Source organism: Corella eumyota, chromosome 3, assembly GCF_963082875.1.
Source record: "Corella eumyota chromosome 3, kaCorEumy4.1, whole genome shotgun sequence".
NCBI lineage: Eukaryota > Metazoa > Chordata > Ascidiacea > Phlebobranchia > Corellidae > Corella > Corella eumyota.
In genome coordinates, this window is record NC_137492.1 from 1,318,025 (window position 1) to 1,337,884 (window position 19,860).

Below are 19,860 nucleotides of genomic sequence, written 5' to 3' on the forward strand. Positions count from 1 at the left end.
CTTGCGGTAAAGCGCTACATTATCATATATATACGAGTATTATTATTTTATACAATTTTTAAATTATTTTTAATATAAAATTTAACTTTTGTTTTAACTGTATTTTATTACCCTTAACAAACACGTGTTCTTGTTTAAAACATGTGTCATTTAATACTTCAATGACATACTCTAGATTCCACAATAATATTTACATACTCAGTATTCTAGAAGCAGATATAGAGATATGAGTATCAGATAAGTAATTACATATAGATAAGATATATGTTGATCGCAGTGTATTTAGTATATACACCAAGGCTAATAAAAATGTAATCAATTATTTGGTTTGCTGTTAAAAAATTGAGATTTTACGATGCTTGCTTGTTAGTTTAACCAAATCGGAGATTTCAATCAATACATGACGTCATCAAAATCAACTTAAAAAGATGACGTCATTAGTGAAATTAAGTTTAAACGAAGATTAAGTTACTGCGTTACTTTATATCGGGTTTTAACCGCAGTCTGGGTCGAATTACAGCGAAATCTTTTAAGTTTTGAGGACATTTAATACCACTTTGAAAGTTAAGTTATTTTTGTTTACAGAACTGAAGTTATTTTAACTTAAAACGGTACCAGAAACGATGTTATTTTTTAGAAGTTTTCGAGTTTTAAAGCTATATTAGGACATCTAGACTTTAAATTTCAAAGAAGTTTCTGGTCCTTATAAGATGCTGTAGAAAACAATGTTATTTTTTAAAGTAATATCTTATATTGATGTAGATAAAGCTTATATGGTAGCAAGTTAACGAATTGTAAATACCGCAAGGTCATTAATATTTCAAACCGTTGCACTTTGAGACTGGGTTTGGGTTTTAACAAAAGTTTTAGATGTGAAATCGGCCATCCCACATCGAGAATAAATCGAACCCAAAAATTGTATTTAGTAAAGGTAAATCGATTTGAAAACGGGTGACCTACTGGCCTGCGCAAATAAAGATTTCTTTTGTGCTTTCGCAGTTGGAAAGCTTCGATACTTAAAGGTTCAGAGTTGGGTCATATTAAAAAAATCTGCTAAATTTAAACAGTATACATAGTTAATTTTTTTCCTAATTTAAAGTCAAGGTTTTACTAAGTAACATTAATAGTGGGATACAGCAAACCAATGTAAGTTTCGAATAGCATTTTTTGAATCTACAAATTTTATCGAATTTCAGTTAATATAACTTGAAAAAAACGGTAAAGTGGGCAATTAAAAATACTTTACTCTTGTACACCTTTGATGAGATATGACTAACCACTTAAAAAGAACTATCAAAGCATTTCTGTTTGTTTATAAGTTGGTCATCGAATACAAAAATAGTGATCAGAAGCCCTTTGTGAGAAAGTGTCCATATAAAAAAAGGTTGTATTGTTAGCAATTGGGTCGTAGCGCAGCTAGTTCCTGGGCGGTCATTACTTATATAAACACGATAGCGGTTTTATATAAACAGTTAGTTTTGGATAAAATATGGGATCCAAACTTAGGAAACCAACTGAAGTCTTAAACCCAGCACATTTTGTCAAGGTCGTGGACTGGTACTTCTAGCCTTGCCAAAGTGCTCTTAAAAAACTTGAAAATTAGGAGTTTTGGTAAGTTTTAGTAAAACAAAAATAGGGGTTAAGTTGTTAGTCTAACTTTTAGGCAAAGTTAACAGAAATAACACGTTAAATTTTTAGTATAAATTATTTATTAAGTCGTACTAAACGTTTAAAAATAGTAGATACGTTTTAAATTTTTTCCCTTAGAATAATTTATCATTTTAAACATAAGGCGTTGTTTTTTTTATAAATATTCTTGCATATTTGCAAAGATCAGATATTATAAATTACGTTATAATTAATTTAATATCAAAGTAGTTTTTTATATATAATGCATTAATATATCAAAGCTGAGAATAATAGGATTTGAAGATATTCCAAGTTATTGAAAACATAGATAAATTAAATAGGGATTTTGTAAAGAGATAAAGAAATTGCCTTTTTTGTTTTTCTCTATAGAAATAAAAGATTCACATCAACAACCTTTTGTTAAGGAGATCACGTATAACTCGATCACGATTGTGGTTTTGGAAAATTTTAAGTTTACGTTCCTGCAGACTGTATTCAATATAGGTCTACAGGAAATTTAAAGCAAAATTTGAAATGGAAATCGATAAGAAAAAAGGGTCAGACCCTACAAGGGAACGCAGACAAAATACAAGGACTTAAAGTGTAAATATGTAGTTAGAAAACAGCTATGTTTACCTCGCTAAGTGCTTGATAACAGTGCCGGCAAATGACATGCAATCTCAGGCTGCAAAAATTGCTGGTAATAGCAAGATAACATAGGATAAATAACAGACTAGTACGCCATAATATCCTTTGTCAAAAATGGAATGATCATTATTTGATGAACAGTTGTGATACAACATGTAATAATCCTATCTACTGCATGACTGAACAAAGTTATTTTAATAAAGTTAGAAGTACTTATGCAGTCTGTTTCAAAACGGATTACTTTTAATTATTTCTGTAAACAGTCGGGAAATAATTAAGTCCGGATATTCAGCTTTTTGTTAAATGTTTGCTTTTAGGATCAGACAGTTTGACGGTGAAATGTATTCAATTTAGAAAGAAAACGAATTAAGTATTTGTGATATATGACCATCTAAAAGTTGTGTTAGTCTAAAATCGATTTTTGCTGCTAAATTTTAAATGTAATTACAATACTTTTATTAAATCAATATTTTGTATTTTTAGAAAAACTTAAGACTATTGATTAAACTAATAAGATGGAAGAAAACAGTCCTGAAAATGGAGTTTACGTTTTTTCACCTTTCGACCATGATACAGTTGATAAAAATACACAAATTACTGCCCTAACCATGGTCTCAGTTTATTGTTTAATAATGTTTAGTGGAATAATCGGCCATTGCTGTTTTTTATGCTTTTTAACGCTAAGCAAAAGGTAAATATTACAATTTTTAAAATTTAAAAATAAGTTTATAAATTGTCAAATTAATCAATTGAGAGATAATGTTATGAAGTCGTTCGTCTAAATTTAGGTCAAGCCTCGAAAAATATTGATTTAAAAATATGAAAACAAATCAATATATTGCATTGGCTAGTTATAGTTTGTGATAAATAAACCAACGATATTATGCCAATTTAAGGCTATCACAATTTAAACTTGCACAACTTAAAACTGGATTAAGCTAAAATATTAAGTTTTTTTCATAAGTTTTTGTAAGTTTTTCGTTTTTGTGTTATCTTTCCATCGGGCGTTCTAGCTTATCATGTTACTCCGCATACGTAATCCTGGCCAACCTAGCGGTAACCCACCTGCTTTATCTCATCACGTGCCTTCCAGCGACCGCTTATACGTCATCAATGGAACTTGTGACGTCGGAATGGATGTTTGGAGATATATCATGTAGACTTGTGCCATTTTTACAGGTATTTTTTTAGTTTTATTTTAACAAAATTTTATGATTTTAAATGTTCCAAATTTGGACATCTTGAGATTGTGCGCGGTCATTGAAAATTTTGTATTTTAAATCGTAAATACGACCGTTTTAAACTGGGTATAAGTCGAAATTAAAAATTAATGCTTTGACCTTTACAACAATGGTAAAATTTGTTATTTATGATTGATTTAAACCTGTCAGAATCGTCTGTAACACACACATAGCATCTGTCTGTGGAGCTCTATTCCCTAGACAGCCGCAATTAACCAGCAGTTGAACAAATAATTTCCGAGATTTTCGGGTCGTGTGTTTTGTTTAATTGCCGCCGAGAACAATAATGAGCTTAAAATAAAAGGGGGGAGTTTAGTTGCCAACTATTAGAGCTCTTTTGTCGTTAGTATTTTTAAATAAAACACCCGTTAATAGAAAGTTTGTCGCTGTATTTGCAACAAAATAAAGGGATTTCGAACCGCAAAAGCACTTTGCTTTATACTGGGGTCGCAACGGACCACGAAGATTGAACAAAAAGAAATTTGCTGCGCTCGGTTTCAGATAAAAGATTTAATTAGGCCATCGTTGATTCGATATTAGGTTTCAGTCCGGGCCAAATGTTGAACAACAGCAGAGTGTGATATTTACGATTTGTGTACGAATTCCAAAGCTTGGTAACATGGTTGTTATACCACAACATTTGCTTGTTAGTACATCCAAAAACAATGTAGCCAGCTAACAAAACGAATTGTTGCATAAATTGTAAATTCATTTTTAAAAATGGTTTAAATTAACGCTGTATTGGGTATATTTGAAAAGTTTGTTTTAAAATGTATTTCTTAATATTCACCGACCATAAAAAACAGCATTTTAAAAACATTCTTAATTAAGGTTTTAGTATATTGATAGGCTTATACATTCCAATGGAATTTAAACAATTGTTACAATTAAAATTCCCTCTGTATTTGATACATATGTTTATGTATAGTTCAATTACCTATTATAAGTTAATTTATAAAACAACATTGGTTCCTTTGTATTAGCTCTATACCCACGCTTATTACTATATAGAAATTACGTCAGCTATTTTGATAAAGTATACCATAAACAGTTATTGTATACTTAATATGTAATTTAATGCTAAAAAATGCGAAAATTTTAACGCACTTAAGGCAAAATTCCAAACATTTTTTCGTTAAAAGTTTTCGATAAATATATTAGTCTAAATAATTCACGGTCGATGAGTTTTTAAAGCGAGTTTTCGATTTTATTTTTATTTCCTTAAAAGCCAAAAAGGAATTTAAATGTCGTGGTCGTATAATGTCAAAACCCTTTCACTTTAAAAAAAAATTTTCACAGATCATTGACAATAAAATGAAACAAAACTTTCCAAAAAATTGACTTTTAAATTTCTTGCTTAAAAAAAACTTAAAGTTCAGTTAATATTTATTATTACAAAACACTTTTTGTTTACTATTTCAGCTGTTAAAATAACCAAAATTAGCTAAAACTATATAGTTGTTTAACGTAATTAGATTATTAAATATTTAGCTATAAACTACTCGAAGGAAACATAAATATAAATCGTTCCTATGACGTCAGCATATTACGTCATAAAAACATATTTCCTGCGCTATAGGAAATCTTAAAGGGCCAATTTCGTCCAAAATTTAAAATTACAAAATAACATTAAATATAACATAAAAACGGTTAAAGTTAAAAACCAAATTGCTATTAAAGTAAAATGAAGAAAAAATCGTGTGAATCTCTGTTTTAATTAGCAGAGAAAATGTTCGTGGACCATTAACTGTTAACCAAAGAATTTCAATTATTCGCAACATATTTGTTCACGGTATTGTGGGTTTATTAGCTATATAATCGCTGTAGCGGAACTAACATGATTTCCAAGTGCGAAAGGCGAATTAAAGGGCCATACTGGGTTGTTGGGATTAAAACTGGGTCGAAATATGTGAAACCAAATTAGTAACGGATTTAAATATTTATTAAAAGTTATTCTTTTTTTTTTTAGTTAACTTTTCTGGGTGTGACGTCATTAAGCTTATGTGCGCTTGCCATCGATCGCTTTCGAAGCGCGGGTCACGTGACCAAAGGTTACGAGGTCGCGGGAGATTCGTGCGGACACGGAGCATGCAAAGTCCTCATTCTTTGGATCATCGCCCTTCTTCTCGCCTGTCCCGAGCTGTTTCTTAGAGAAACTGTGGAAAAAGTTGCACCTGCTGGCGAATTTATACAACCGCTAGACGTCGTAGCTGAGCAACGTGTTTTAACTCCGGGCCAGTACAGCGAGTATCTTGACTTAAACATTTTAACCAGGAACAGACGATTAACCAAATTACCCAATCTTAAACCTGTAAGAGTGGAGGCAGTTGAAGACCTCACCAACCAAACTAACATCTTAGTTCGTTACCAGACTTGCCAAGTTGGTATGACGTCACTCGAGGGCCACTTGCCTTCATTTTTGACGATATTTTTGAAGAACTATTTCGCTTATAAGCATTGGTGGTTTCTCGGGTTTTATTTCTTGTTGCCGATATTTTTTTCGTTGTTGTTTTCTGTTTTAATCGCGATCCGATTGCGGAACTCGGTAAAGAGTTACAGGAACACTTCGACCACCACCGCGGGATGTAATGGCAATTATTACGTCACAAACGGAATTGAAGGAGGCGGAACGATGATGAGTCAAAGAACAAATGACGTGGAACATATAGGCTCTGTGACGTACCCCAGCGACAGTTTGTTAAGTAACAGAACGAATCATCAAAACTCGATCCAACGGAGTCAAAATGGATTTTCATTGGATCGGAATATGTCACAGTCAGCTTATGCTCAATACCAGTCCAGACTTTCTCCTTTACTTTCCAACGAAAACCTCACTGACATAAGCCCAGTTGTGGTTCTCTCTAACGGAAGTTTACGCACCATTGCGTCATCACATCGACCCACCCCTGAAACCTCCCCCCAATCACCTTTCACCCCCTCCCTTGCCTGCGCATCAGGGGTGTCAGTCTTGTCCCTTGCGTGGTCCAACGCCCAGGGCGGCACCCTCGGTAACACCTCCCTTCCTCCACATGGAAGAAGACGATGTAGCGTCCGAAGGAAGAGCAGTAGAGCAGTGAAACAAACTTTATGCAACGCATCACGAGAGCGAGCCTTAAACTACGTTCTAGTCACCATTGTATTGGCTTACACCATTACGCAGCTACCTTCTTGTATAAGTGACATCCTACAGCAAGAAACCAACCTATTTGCTATGTTGAGTGCCCGCTACGTGTCGCTTATAATCGATTTATGTCGTTATTTTTCAACACTTACTTTTGCCATCAACCCAATTGTTTTGTTCTTTTGTTTTAAAGCTTACCGCAGGTTCTTAGTTGACCGATGTTGTTCTTGTTGTTGAGTTTTATATGTTATACGATCGCCAATAAATACATGACCTTGCCATATCACTGAATTGTGTTTAAATTATACAAAGGATACAAAAGAAATATTGACGACAATTAGAACCAAACCCAAAGCCTTGGATCGAAGAATGAACCTTATAATAGCTCATTATAGAAGGATGTTGTTTGTTTTAAACAAATAAAAAACAACCAACTAGTTTTAATAGAATTTCCAATTGTGCAAATATATTACAATTTATTTACAGAATATGCGTAGATACAAAATTAAAAAATAGAATTGAAGTTCTGGGACGAATAATTTAAAGTGCATCTTGAAGGTTAAGGGCAAATGCGGCTTCATATACAATGATGAATTGACATATAGTATTCCCAGGCAAAATAATAAAAATTTGTAAAAAAATACTAAACTAATAAATTACGAATGCTTAAACTAATTAGTCTAAATCTTCGTCTACGTATTTCGCTTCTTCCGCATCTTTAGCGACCCCTGGGGTTATAATTTCCTCCAAATCTTCTCCTTGAGCGACCTCTGGTGTAACCATTTCTTTAATATCTTTATCTTTAGCGACCCCTGGTGTTTTAATTTCCTCCATAAATTCATCTTTAGCGACACCTGGTGTTTTGATTTCCTCCATATCTTCATCTTTAGCGACGCCTGGTGTTACGATTTCTTTTAAATCTTCTGCAACTTCTTCCGGTTTCGAATCCTGATTACTAGATTCCTGTTTCATCTCAACGGTTTCTTGCCCCTTTTCATCATCTCCATCGTTTGCGGTTTCATTTAAAGTCAACTTTGATGTACTTTGTACCAGACTAAACAATTATAAAAACATCTCATGTTTATATCACTAAAACGTCAAATAACAACAAAGTCAATTTACCTGCTTTCATCCACTTCCATTTTGCTCTCAGGTTTGTTTTCCTCTTCTGGTAAAGCATCCATTAGAATAGAAATTGCTTGCACAGCGGCCTCGCAATCCTCCGCTATATTGAAAGTTATAAGTTAATTAAGAACTAGGTAATAACAACTTTCTAGTACCTATACTTAAAATTAATTAACACTGCCTGCCTAAGCACTTAAAATTGTGTAAAGTTTAAATATTTACTGTTTTTTATAAGCTACTGAAATTTCATTCGTAGTACTGAAATGTATAAGCTATCTGCTAGGTCATAAGTATAACAAGTTTTTATTAACAAAGCTAAGTTCGCCTTAAACTGTTTAAACAAATTGAAAGGCTTGCTAGGCTGCTTAAACATCTTATAACTAACTTAAAGAGACAGACTTATAAATATAAAATAATATTTATATTACCGTGGTCACTGTTTGTTATATTTTGCAGGGTGGTCAAAATGCTTTCATTTTTGCAAATCTTTCTCCTGTTTTCAGTGTTTCGAGCGATCATTTTTAACCCATAAATGATTTCAACAACTGAATAACCATCAGAAGATCGGTCGGGTGAGTGCATGGCCTTCTCTATAATCTGGTAAAATAAGTTTAAATTGTAATTTAAATAAGGTTATACAGTTAATAAAAGTTCTACATATATGTATGGTCAACTGCTTGAAGTCTGCGCTGTTTAAACAGTAAAAACAACTTTAAAAACAATAAAAATGTTAAAAAATAAGGCAATTTTAAATTAAATAGTCTTTAAAAATCGACATGTTAATGTACTTCGTGTAAATTTTAGTTTAACTAAGTCCAACTTACCCCAATGCATTTCTCAATGACTTCGTTATCTTTAAAAACAAAATCTTTGAGCTGTTCTTCGTCAGCTATGGCACCGTAAAAGAAACTGCAAATCATGTAGGGCCCATCGTCGTTGTTCAGCTGTTTAAAGCAAAAACAAATAATATATTAAGATTAAAAAAAAGGTATGTTTTTAACCTTGCTAAATAAATTAAGAAAATAGGCCTTGAAGTTATTAAAATTTAACAGTAGCTACTTTTTTAAACGAATAAGTTACTTAGGCTATACAAAAAATAAAGTTGTTACTTATATAATGATACAATAATTACGTCACAAGTTTAATTATAAATCGAGATTGTGATGAACAATCAGGTTACCTTATAATCAGTCAAATCTTTCCAGTATTCCTTCACAAGGTCAACTAGTCCCTCGATTTTGGTAAAACTGGTTCGATCTATGCCAGCTTTGGCGCAGTTATGTAAAATACTGAAAGCCTCATACATTCGCTGCCCATTGGTCTAAAATATTAAGTAATAAAAAGATGAAATGCACAGTAATTACATAATGTAAAAACCTATTTAAAAAGTTTATAATAAACCGTTTTAAAAGCAAGTTAGGAAAACAGTTTAATATAATGTAACGGCCATAGTGATGTGTTTATTTTTGCAGTAAATTCGCCAATAAAATAGTATTAAATAAAGTAAAAAGGTTTCATTTACCATCATTGGGTTTAGCTTAATGTTTACAAAATTCTAGAGCACAGAAATACAGCACTACAGTCAAAATAAGCAAGTGTATACACAGGTTTAAGGCTTACAAGAAAGAAGTAATTACGAAAGTAGTAGGCCATGGTGTAAAGTGTAATACTATACCTACATATATTGTTTTAAAAACACAATCCATTGTCATGTGTTTTGTTGCCTATGCCTTGGTATATATAAAAAAGATAAAACTGTGTACCGTGTTGTCGCTGAAAATGGGTTTAAACCATTTCAAATCGTTGGCAAGAAAATCAAATAGATCGTGTTTTTCACATTCTCTGCAAAACTCGAAACTTTTGTCGCTGAAGTTCCAGAAAATACTTCGAATCGCTTGAAAGTATTCTGACTCAGTTTTGCTTAAAAAAATATAAATATAACGTGACTGACTAAACTTTAAAAAGAACTAGTTTATATAAAGTGTTGTCTTGCGTTTTTAACAAAACTAAAAGGGTTGTTTTAGGTATTCGGGCAACTTTTAAATTCTGTTTTTTATACTTTTTATAGGTTTAATAAATAAAACGTAACTTCAATCTATATAACCAGGCCTTTCGTGGTGGTAAAAACCTTAAAATTTTCAAATAATTAAACATTTTTCTATATTACTCTTACCCAGCTTCTGGATATGTTTTCCCGTTTTCTGTGAGTATGTTCATGTATCTTTGAAGGATCGGAACAACCCCATTTTTGGCGACAATTTCACCAACTTCATCTCGGTGTTTCTGAAAGAATTAACCAAAAATCAACGTAAATTAACATATTTAAACGTTACCTATTAAACGCCTAAGAAAAGCTATAAAAATAGTTATAAATACGTCAAATTTCAGCTCAACATGAAAGTAATAAAGTTTTTAAGCTATAAACCTGTTTACACTGGAATGGCTTAACCATAAGCTTAAAATTTTATGTTGTGCGATGAAGTAAGGCTTGCTTTGCAAAACAAACTTCAGGCAAAGACTGAGCAACTCGTTTTAAGACTTTGAAAGTAAATGAAAAACTCACGCAGTACGAGGCAAAAACGTAAATTAGATACGTTAGCAATTAAAAGCTGACATTTATAATCACTAAACAAGTTGGTAGTATACAAATGGCCGACAAAGAGATCGACTTAATACACCAAACCTACCGTTAGTTTATCTTTATCAACACCATCCCCATCGTAAAGAACGCTCAGAAGTTTCACAAGAAAAAATGCTTCTCGTTCCATCTCTTTCCTCTCTTCATTTTCCTTCAATAGTTCCAGCATTCGTGTGTTCCATTTTTCGAGCGTCTTTGGAACTAGAAAACATTATAAACATTAGCGTAATACCTTAACATGTTAACGGCACAAGTTGTCCTTATCTTTATATTTACCCGTAATTAATAGTTATAGTACTTTGAATGAAACAGTCTGTTGGCCAAAGTAGGGTTTAAAATGAGCTTGGGTGAATAATTTTAGCGTGCTAGTATAGACACTTTTTTATTATGTAAAATGTAAGAAAACGTTTAGTGCCATCATTAGTTAAATTAGCGGTTTAAAATGTATAGCACAGACTAAAAATAAACCATTTTAAATACAGAGTTTCACTTGATATAATAAAATGACGTGGGGGCTATGTTAGAATGGGCAGCAGTTTTCTATATTACATAATACAATATGAACAAATTTTCTAAACAATTCATCAAATGAGTATATTGAATACATAACAAACACAATATATAAGTCATAGAAATTGTTTTAATCAATGCCTTTATTTAAAGTATTGACTAAAAGCTTATAACAAAATCGAAATTATGTAATATCCTGCTTTACATTTTAGGTTATTGAAATAAATAGACTAGTTTGAGTTAAACAAATATTCCTTTGTTATATGGTACGTGATTTTGATATATTCATGACATGACAAATTACCTTCGAACTAAAACCGCTGTGAAAGTGCTTTACATACATTATATGTTAAAATTACAAGTTACCATTGCAGTACACATTCATTAACAAACTATATTAATTCAATTTAAGGATATATATTATGTAAAAAAGGTAAATTATCGACTTACTATCGACTGTAGTAACGTCCATTATTGTCAAGTTATAATCTGACAATATAAGTTTTCAGAATGCTTTTCAATCAAAATACCAAAACTCTAAACTCTTTTTAATAAGATTCTTTAAAATTTAAACTGTTTTACCTTATAAAAATGAGTATATTTAGGCTTTTAAATAAAACGGAACTAATAAACAACCTTCTGACTTTTGAAAATAGCTATTAAAGTAAAAACACCACACGGGAAAGCCCCAGTTAGTGGAGTACCGTCATAAATTTAAATTCAAGTTTTTTATTTTATTTCTATGGAGTCAAATTTTTATATTTGCTTATTTCAAAGCTAAAAAAATTTAGTTAAGACTAAAATGTTATAAAATTATTTTAAATTTACTATTTTTTTTAAACTTAATGCTTCGCACCTTTATTTGATGTGTTAAGATAAGTGATATTTTAATGTATACTTATGTAGCTATCTTAAAAGAACAGTAAAACAAACCCTTTGTGTTACAAAACATAGATCAATGTTTATAAATAGACAGAAAAGCCTGGGAAATAAGCTTTAAACTAAACAGTCCTACGCTTAAATCTGCTATTCTTATCTCAACCTAAGTTAACGATACATTCCAAACTAATCTTGAATATACAAGGGTCATTTTTGCAATAACGATACATTTATAGCTAATAAAAATAATAAAACGATAAAATAAAAGGCAAAGTGATTTAACACCATTTAAAAATATAAAACAAATAACCCAATGTCGTTTGTTTAATCATGAAAAGAAAAAACAACAGTTTCCCGCCATTTTTAAAACTTAAAAAGAACAACCAATATACCAACCTTGTGCAAACCATGCAATACATGTAACTGTGTTAATTTTTTTAATATTTTGTATACCAACACATAGGCAAATCTTCCGAATAATGCCAACATATTAATATTTATTTTCCAGTTTTTACATGTCATGTCAACAGTATAAGACAATGTAACAATCTATATTTTGTGATTTACATTACATTTTGCAGCCCCAAAGACAACCTTACAACTTTTCAAATAACGCAAACAAGTATTTTGATGTAACCAACTAAACTACATGGCAGTTGTTTCAGATATACTTGAACCTGCTGAGGCAATTTCAACGTTTTCCATATCAGCATTCAGCAAAAATCTTGACTCCTTGATCATACATTTAATCTACAACAACAAGAGTTAAGAGTTATACTGTTGATAATGTTTTATATTATGTTTTACTATCGTAAATTTAACCCTTTTTAAAAGTTGGAGACTGTACTATGGTCAAAAAGCCCTTTTTTGTTTAACAAACACAAAAATCAAAGTAACAGAGATACCAAATTAAAGAACAAAGTTGTTTAAATTTTAAAGAAGCTATTACTAACTTATAAAACAAATAAAGAAGCAAAATATACATTTTAATACATCAAAATACCAACCATATTTTACACTAATTAATTAAGTATTACCTACACTGCAATGCTTACAATAGGTTACAGTAAAAACCTATAAAAAAGAAGTCTAAACTCTAATTTACCCATGCAAAAAATGCTCCAGCGCAACGACTCAAACTTTCCACACTTGTGATGTCAAAACCTTCCAACATTGCTTCTACCTGGTTACCCAAGTCTCGTGGAATATCACCTGGGGCCCTCTGGCGCACCCTTCTGTTCAAGGAACCTTCGCCCATTTTGCCGATCAAAATTTGAAGACTGTGCCAGCTCTAAAATATAAAATATATAACTTTATCCTTGCTGTGGAAAGGTTGACCTCCCAACCTAAACATAGAGTAAGAACAAATACTCTAACCCAGTCTCGAGTTGCCTGTGGCAGTTTGGGATATTATATAGATTATAATTGTCCGATAATTAAGCTGCTGATTAAGTGCTGGCTAAGCAGGGGTTTATACCACTTATAGCGCCTTACTCTCAATTTGAATTACTTTTAAACTTAGCATAATGAAAAAGTAAAAAACAGCACTTATTTTAACATATTAAATACTAAATCTAAAAATTCCAACCTTTATATTTTCTTTTGGTTCACCCAGCAGCAACATAGTTGCTGTCATGACAACATGAACAGATTTAGGTGGAGTCGGGTAGTTTCGAACCTCGGATATTAGGGATCGATCCATTCCAGCCACTGCATCTCTAAGTTTGTGGAGTTCACGCAAATGGTAAAGAAGATCTTTGGCACGCTGGTAATCTATGCCAAGGTCAGCAACATAACTAAAACAAAAAAATATATTCCAAAAAGAGGCGTTTTTTTTCATTTAACTTACTACTTAAACCAAACAGTTCAATTCTGAATGACCACAAAAAAGGCTCTACTGAAAAAATAGACAGAAAGCTTACTTTACTATATAGGTAAAACATGTATCAAGATAGTAAATCATTGTTAAATTAGGGAAACCAACACACATAAGTTTAAGTTATCTACAGTAGTTTAACATACTATTCCTACATTACGTTTTTAAATAAACTGATAACATTTTATTCATTACCCTCCATAGTCAGCTTCATCGATTGTATCCTCCAAGATGGAAATATCTCTTCTCTGAATCCCCTCCTCGAGACGAGCTCTTAATCTTGCCACCGTCATCTCATCGTAGATCTCCTCTGCCCTCGGATACAAAGGTATCTCATCGTCACGGTAACCACTATTTTCACATGCATCCAGGGCATCTTGAAGCGCTTCAATGTCGTGTGCATCGATAGCACGCTGTAGTCGTTGATTAAGAGCTTCTATTTCAGCACGCCGCCGCTCTTCTTCGCGCTTTCTCTTGCGATCTGCCTTTCTCTGTTTTTTCTCTAGTTTTATCAACTTTTTAAGCGTCCTTTGTCCCTTCTCGAACAAAACTTCCTCGTCTTGTACATTTGCGTTTTTAAAGTCCTCCAAAGATTGTGATAAATTCTCGATGTTTCTCGACTTAATCGCTTTTCTAAGTGCGCTTACTCTTATAATAGGATCCAAGAAGTCGGATAAATTTTTCGCTTTTTCAACCTCTTCAGGATCAATAAAAGGGGCTAATTCGGCGTCTGCTATTGCATCTATCAGCTGCACAAAGTCTCGATTCTTCATCGCAGTTTCGAGTTTATCTCGTGCTGCTGTCATGATGCTAACCTTTACTTTAAGGTCTTCTAAATCCTCAGTAGCTTTGGTTAAAAGTTCGTTATCACTGTCTGTAAAAACGCCCGGAAACTCGGCCGCTATGTTTTTAAGGTCCATCATTTTGTCTACGCCCTTTGTTAGATCCTTCAGCGAATCAGGGACAAGAGGAAGTTGTAACAATGGCCTTGTGACATCAATATCGTCCTTTATTGCGTGTTTACGACGAAGATCGTGTAGCATAACTCTTGACTCGTCTAAAACACGAGTATCATCTGCTGTCATTGTGAATGTCTCTTCAGCCGATAACTCCACCATCTGCTCAATGAGGTCAGCTAGTTGAGGAATATTCTCGGCATTTGCCATCCTCGTGATGGCGCTCTTGATTGTCTCCATTCTCTTTCTGTAATCCACTCGACCTCGTAAAGTTTCGAGCTCAGTTTTGGCTCGTATCAGCATCGCTTCATCAACTTCTTCGCCCGCTGATGCAAGGTTATCCAGAGCTGCAAAATCAAGTGAATATTGGTTTAAAAAAGCAAATGAATTTTACAAAAATACTTAAAGCATTATGTTATACATAGTATTTATAACTGCCATAAAAAGTGCCCTAAAAAGTATTATCTTTATGTTACGTTATATATTTTTTGACATTTATTTGACCTTTTATCATTCCATCCATAACAACAACATCTCCAACATTACGAGCTTGTTGTAGTCGCCACATGGCGTCTCCCTTTGCTCGGTGCAACCTTTCCTTCTCTCTCAACTCCTGAAGTAAATCATCAGCTTTGGCAACATCACCGGTCTTGTCAACTAACTGAAGCCCAGGTGTTCTAGGAAAGTTAATTGATTAATAAATTTAAAGTGTTTGGTAGATATGGTTTTAATGTCAGAATTTATTCAAAAATTGTCCAAAGCTTGATTAAAATTTTCATATAAGAAACAAATGTGTATACAAATTAAACAACACCAATTGATTACCTCCAAGAATTTAACTAATTAGTATGAATATACTCTAATTAAGACTAAATGTTTCAGTAAAGAAAAAATATAGAAAAACATTTGTTTTATTTACCTAAAAATGGCAATCGCTTCTAGCAACCTTCCCGAGTCCCTCTCAGCGATTAGTTCTCTCATTTGATGAAGTAACTGATCTTCTCTTTCCAGTAGTTTAAGGAGTTTCTCACCTTCACGCAAGTCGTCCATATCCACCCCGTATCTAGCGCCATCTTGCAGAGCAACAGATAGAGCTTTTGTGTCACGTTTTTGCGAGGCATCCATAATGGCCTGGAACGTTGCATCTTTATGTTTTAGCCTTTCTGCTTCAATTTCATTGAGTGTCCTGTTAGTTAAAAAAAAAAAATTATAAGACTGGCAGCATGGTGTAGTGCTTAGAACACCTGGCTTCACTACATAAGGTCCTGGGTTCGATTCCCACTGCTCTTATGCCGTAGTGCACATAAGTTGGGTGCTATAAAAGGTATTAACGTCAGGGTAACTGATGTTGCATATGTTCAGGTCGTCAAGTCGATCTTTCCACATCGAGGTTAAATAAAAATTTAAAAAATGTTATTTGCAAATGATCAAAAATTTTATATAACTTAACAAACTAGATACTTAAAATAATTGCTTATCTTACCATCATTAGTGAGTCAGGTTAACTTTAAATATATACCTTTTAGCTTTTTCTAAATCGCCATAAACATCTGGTATTAAAGCAGCCTCAAACTTTGCAATGGACGCTCCAATCAAACCAACTTTACGCTGGTCAACTGCTTCTCTCAGTTGATTCCTTATATCATCGTGAGTCTTCCCTTCTAAGGCTCGATTTTGGGTTATTTCGTTTAATATCTGGTTAGCTGCTATTAGGTCTGGATCATTGTTTGTGTCTTCTGCTGCAAGGTTCAAATTTCTAAAATTAAAAATTTTTATGTTAGAAAAATTATTTTTTTTATTTAAAACGAGATATAAATTTCTAAAATTGTTAGGTTAATTAAATAAAATATATTTAATAAAGCTTAGTTAACGATATATATGTCTAGTTTTAGGCAAACAAAACTTTAAAAAAAATGCTGTTATTAGCTGAGAATTCAACTATATTACCACAATTAAAATGACGACTGTAAGGCAGGCTCGACTAGCTTATATAATAAACATCAGACTATAAGAGATGTGGGTTAAAAATATATGTAATTAAATTTAGTTTACTATCTAATAAATCATATTTAAATATTTATTTAAATTACTTAAACTTAGCCATCGAATCAATTAATTTCCGTTCGTTTCGTGTTTCAGCTGCCTCTTTCATTTCATCTTTCAACTTGGTTCGATTGGTCATCAAACTTAAACATTTGTCGTAAATCCCCGTTTCGTCTTTAATATCTAAGTCCTCAAATCTTGACATATAATCTTGTATTGCAGCTAGATCTTTGCTGTCCAAAGCATCTTTAAGAAGATTTTGAGCTCGTCTCCATTCATTTAACCTTACAATAAAAATTATATTTTTATACCAAAACTAATCAAAATACAAGTCCACACTTAACAATTTGCAAAAACAATACTAGTGCAATATAAAATTAGAACATATAGTCTAATAATATTTAGCCAAAATTTCATTATTAGAAAGGTAAGGTAATTCTTATAACTCCAAAATTTACCAAAAATTTAATCATCTAATAAAAATTAAAGCAATCCAAAAAATTTCAAAAATAAATTTTACTTTTCCTCTGCCTCAGCAATTAGTGCTGCATCTGCGGAATACAACTCAGAAGATCTTGCCTCCTGGATGGCAAACTCCAGGACTGAACAACTTCCCTTGGCGATCCCATCCCTTATCATGTCTTCCTTGAGTAACGCCCACCTCCAAGCTTCAATTTCAATGGTGTCCTGAAAATAAAAGATTGTAATACAATAATAAAAAAATAGATACAAATTATACAAAATTAACACAGGAAAATTTCTGTTCTCCTAAATAACACAATGTTAAATAACCTAAACAGGTTAAAACCTTCTTTATTTTATAATTATAAAACAAGTTAAAGTTTTTTTTTACAAAATAAACATTTTAACTTTATAAATATTTAAGTCAGACATATCTTTTAGTTTAACAAAAAATAAGATTTTACTCACTACTCCAACTCCAATGCCCAACATTTTTGGAGTGACTTCAGTCTCCACATCATATTTCTGCTTCTTTAACTTCCTTCTTCTTAACACAAACAAGAAAATGATGCAATAATAACAACAGAAACAAAGCCCGACCATCCCGCCAATGGTGGCGCCAAAAATTTCGATAGCAATAAGCCCTGATCGGTCGTCAGGTGTCACAGGTATCACAACTGTTGGTGGATCAGGTGTAGCTACAACTGTTGTTGTCTCTAGGGTGACAACAGGGGTTGTGACTACAGGAGGTGGAGTTGTTGGACGTATAACAGGGGTAGTAACAGGTGTTGTGACTTCTGGCACTGTTGTTGGCATTGTTGTCGGCATTGCTGTTGTACTGTTTGACTCCATTATGTCATCACAATCACATGGCTGTGTTGTTGAATTTGTTGTTGTTGTGTTGTCATTAGGACAAACACAGTTCATAGGAACTACAAAAAATAATTATAAATTCAACAACAAATTTTACAGTAAAAATATCTAAAATTTGTTATGTTTTTGACTTGTCATTAATTCGCAAAACCCTTTACTAAAGAACATTAGAGCCTAAGCCTGGCAAATTATTTGTTCAAATATAATCTTAACTAATATTTGCCTCCAATAATTTACCCCCTTGCCACAATTTGCTGTTTCATTTATTCAGTAGGCTTATAAAATGGATATAGATGCAAATATATATTGTCCACTAAGCTTTTTAATATATAGATCACTCAGAATCAAACTCGAAACCTTTAATTAATTAAACTTTACATACCAGCTTGTTTAAACACCACCAATGATCTTCTGTACATTAAACTTCGAACTCTATGTGAATATGATTGTCTTACACCCTACAAAAAATAAAAACTTTAAATACAAAATTCTTTATGTTTACCTATATTAATATCATCATTTTAAAGTACAAGATGGAAAATATTGCAAAAAAATATTGTAAACAAGTTTAAATCAGTTAAATTTAAAATAAGATTTTAATAGATATTTAAAAAAAGACTTTAAAATATTGTCGTGAATAAAACAATAAAATCTTCCAATATTCAAAGGTCTATTCTTCATATTTAAAAGTTATTCATATTAATTTCAATTAAAAACCAATTTATTTTTTCTTAAGGTTTTAATCTACAAACAAACACAAACTTCTTACTTGACGCTGAGCCAACAAAATAACATCTTTCCTCAGATGTGAGACAGTGTCAAGATGAGGTACCACAATTTTTGGATGAAACCGCTGCGTCTTTGCAATCCTAACTACATCATCAGTCACATGGTTGTCACTACCCTGCTGCAAGATCCCGATCCCAAACAGAGCAACACTTATGACAAGTATGAGAACGCATAACACTTGTACGAGCGAGATTCTTTTAACGTTTGATCGGACTGGGGTAACCAGATATCGAAACGTTGAACTTCGGTTTAAAGTTTGTAAATGTCTATTTTGCATCATAATTTTAGGTTTAGATTATACAACTCACGCATCGTATTCTTGAATTGTTAAAATGTTTTTATAGCTCAACTTTATACAATATTTTACATTATGTTTTGTATTATTTACAACCAAATTTCTGCAATAAAATTTAAAAAAAAAACTAAAAATATTTTTTTTAATTTTTTCTCGCAAATTTTATTTTTAAAGTAATTTAATATCTGTAGTTATATTAACATCTGTAACTTAAAATTTTTTTTAAACAAAATTTTTAAAAAAAAACTAAAAATATTTTTTAAAGTTTTCCACTTTCGCTTTTTTTCTATTTAAGTATTTCAAGTATTTCAATATCTGCAGGAATATTAATAATTGTAATTTAAACTTTTTGTAGCTACTCTTTTTTGCCTTTTTTTATATTTTTTACTACTAATTTTTGTTTATTAGTTAACAATATTAAAATAATTTTATCATAATATGACAGAGATAACACCGCGGAGTCTAGGTAACAGTGCTATCGAAAGTAATGTAATTTTCAGTCATTTAAACAAAGCAGAGGCGTGCTTTCGGCTATTTAATTACTTTTATCAGAGTGTGGATATGTAATCTTAGCCTGTGAACTATTGTGAGGTTGGGACAATAGAAAACTATTTAATCGTGGCGTCTTTAATATGACCTACAACATAGCAGCTTATAGTTGGGCATTCCTGTCTTTAAATAGTTGTTATAAACCAAAATAAAGTTAAACGTAAAGTAAAAAAGGAAATTTCTATAAGTTAAAAAAAATTTCGCGTTTTTTATATTATAAATTTCT

The 19,860-nt window shown here is 32.1% G+C and overlaps 3 protein-coding genes across 3 annotated transcripts; 1 reads left to right on the top strand and 2 right to left on the bottom strand.

Annotated features, from left to right (window-relative positions):
- The first annotated feature begins 1,927 nt into the window (after window positions 1-1,927).
- Window positions 1,928-6,918, top strand: LOC145744757 (uncharacterized). Its single transcript, XM_082562697.1, has 3 exons — window positions 1,928-2,968; window positions 3,291-3,456; window positions 5,488-6,918. The coding sequence occupies exons 1-3, from the start codon at window positions 2,793-2,795 to the stop codon at window positions 6,874-6,876; spliced, it is 1,731 nt and encodes a 576-aa protein (XP_082418823.1). The 5' UTR covers window positions 1,928-2,792; the 3' UTR covers window positions 6,877-6,918.
- A 177-nt stretch (window positions 6,919-7,095) lies between these two features.
- LOC145745636 (uncharacterized) lies at window positions 7,096-11,554 on the bottom strand. Its single transcript, XM_082563768.1, has 9 exons — window positions 11,363-11,554; window positions 10,452-10,603; window positions 9,938-10,047; window positions 9,528-9,684; window positions 8,945-9,085; window positions 8,589-8,708; window positions 8,193-8,361; window positions 7,762-7,864; window positions 7,096-7,693 (listed from the first exon to the last, which is right to left on the bottom strand). Exons 1-9 carry the CDS (start codon window positions 11,382-11,384, stop codon window positions 7,315-7,317), a joined length of 1,353 nt encoding a protein of 450 aa, XP_082419894.1. The 5' UTR covers window positions 11,385-11,554; the 3' UTR covers window positions 7,096-7,314.
- A 454-nt stretch (window positions 11,555-12,008) lies between these two features.
- LOC145745064 (uncharacterized) lies at window positions 12,009-19,182 on the bottom strand. Its single transcript, XM_082563054.1, has 12 exons — window positions 18,771-19,182; window positions 18,384-18,459; window positions 17,597-18,060; window positions 17,187-17,353; window positions 16,714-16,950; window positions 16,143-16,379; window positions 15,543-15,809; window positions 15,128-15,300; window positions 13,863-14,970; window positions 13,380-13,587; window positions 12,897-13,082; window positions 12,009-12,541 (listed from the first exon to the last, which is right to left on the bottom strand). Exons 1-12 carry the CDS (start codon window positions 19,068-19,070, stop codon window positions 12,437-12,439), a joined length of 3,528 nt encoding a protein of 1,175 aa, XP_082419180.1. The 5' UTR covers window positions 19,071-19,182; the 3' UTR covers window positions 12,009-12,436.
- Window positions 19,183-19,860: the final 678 nt, after the last annotated feature.

Excerpts from the sequence above, each read along its gene's own strand:
- LOC145744757 (XM_082562697.1), top strand. The coding sequence starts at position 2,793 with ATGGAAGAAAACAGTCCTGAAAATGGAGTTTACGTTTTTTCACCTTTC. Across the intron at positions 2,969-3,290 it reads TTTTTAACGCTAAGCAAAAG|CTTATCATGTTACTCCGCAT; the intron begins GTAAATATTACA and ends CGGGCGTTCTAG. Across the intron at positions 3,457-5,487 it reads GACTTGTGCCATTTTTACAG|TTAACTTTTCTGGGTGTGAC; the intron begins GTATTTTTTTAG and ends TTTTTTTTTTAG.
- LOC145745064 (XM_082563054.1), bottom strand. The coding sequence starts at position 19,070 with ATGATGCAAAATAGACATTTACAAACTTTAAACCGAAGTTCAACGTTT. Across the intron at positions 16,380-16,713 it reads GATTCGATGGCTAAGTTTAA|AAATTTGAACCTTGCAGCAG; the intron begins GTAATTTAAATA and ends TTTTAATTTTAG. Across the intron at positions 15,301-15,542 it reads GAAGCGATTGCCATTTTTAG|AACACCTGGGCTTCAGTTAG; the intron begins GTAAATAAAACA and ends TAACTTTCCTAG.
- LOC145745636 (XM_082563768.1), bottom strand. The coding sequence starts at position 11,384 with ATGGACGTTACTACAGTCGATA. Across the intron at positions 10,604-11,362 it reads GGACGTTACTACAGTCGATA|TTCCAAAGACGCTCGAAAAA; the intron begins GTAAGTCGATAA and ends AATGTTTTCTAG. Across the intron at positions 7,865-8,192 it reads TATAACAAACAGTGACCACG|CGGAGGATTGCGAGGCCGCT; the intron begins GTAATATAAATA and ends CTTTCAATATAG.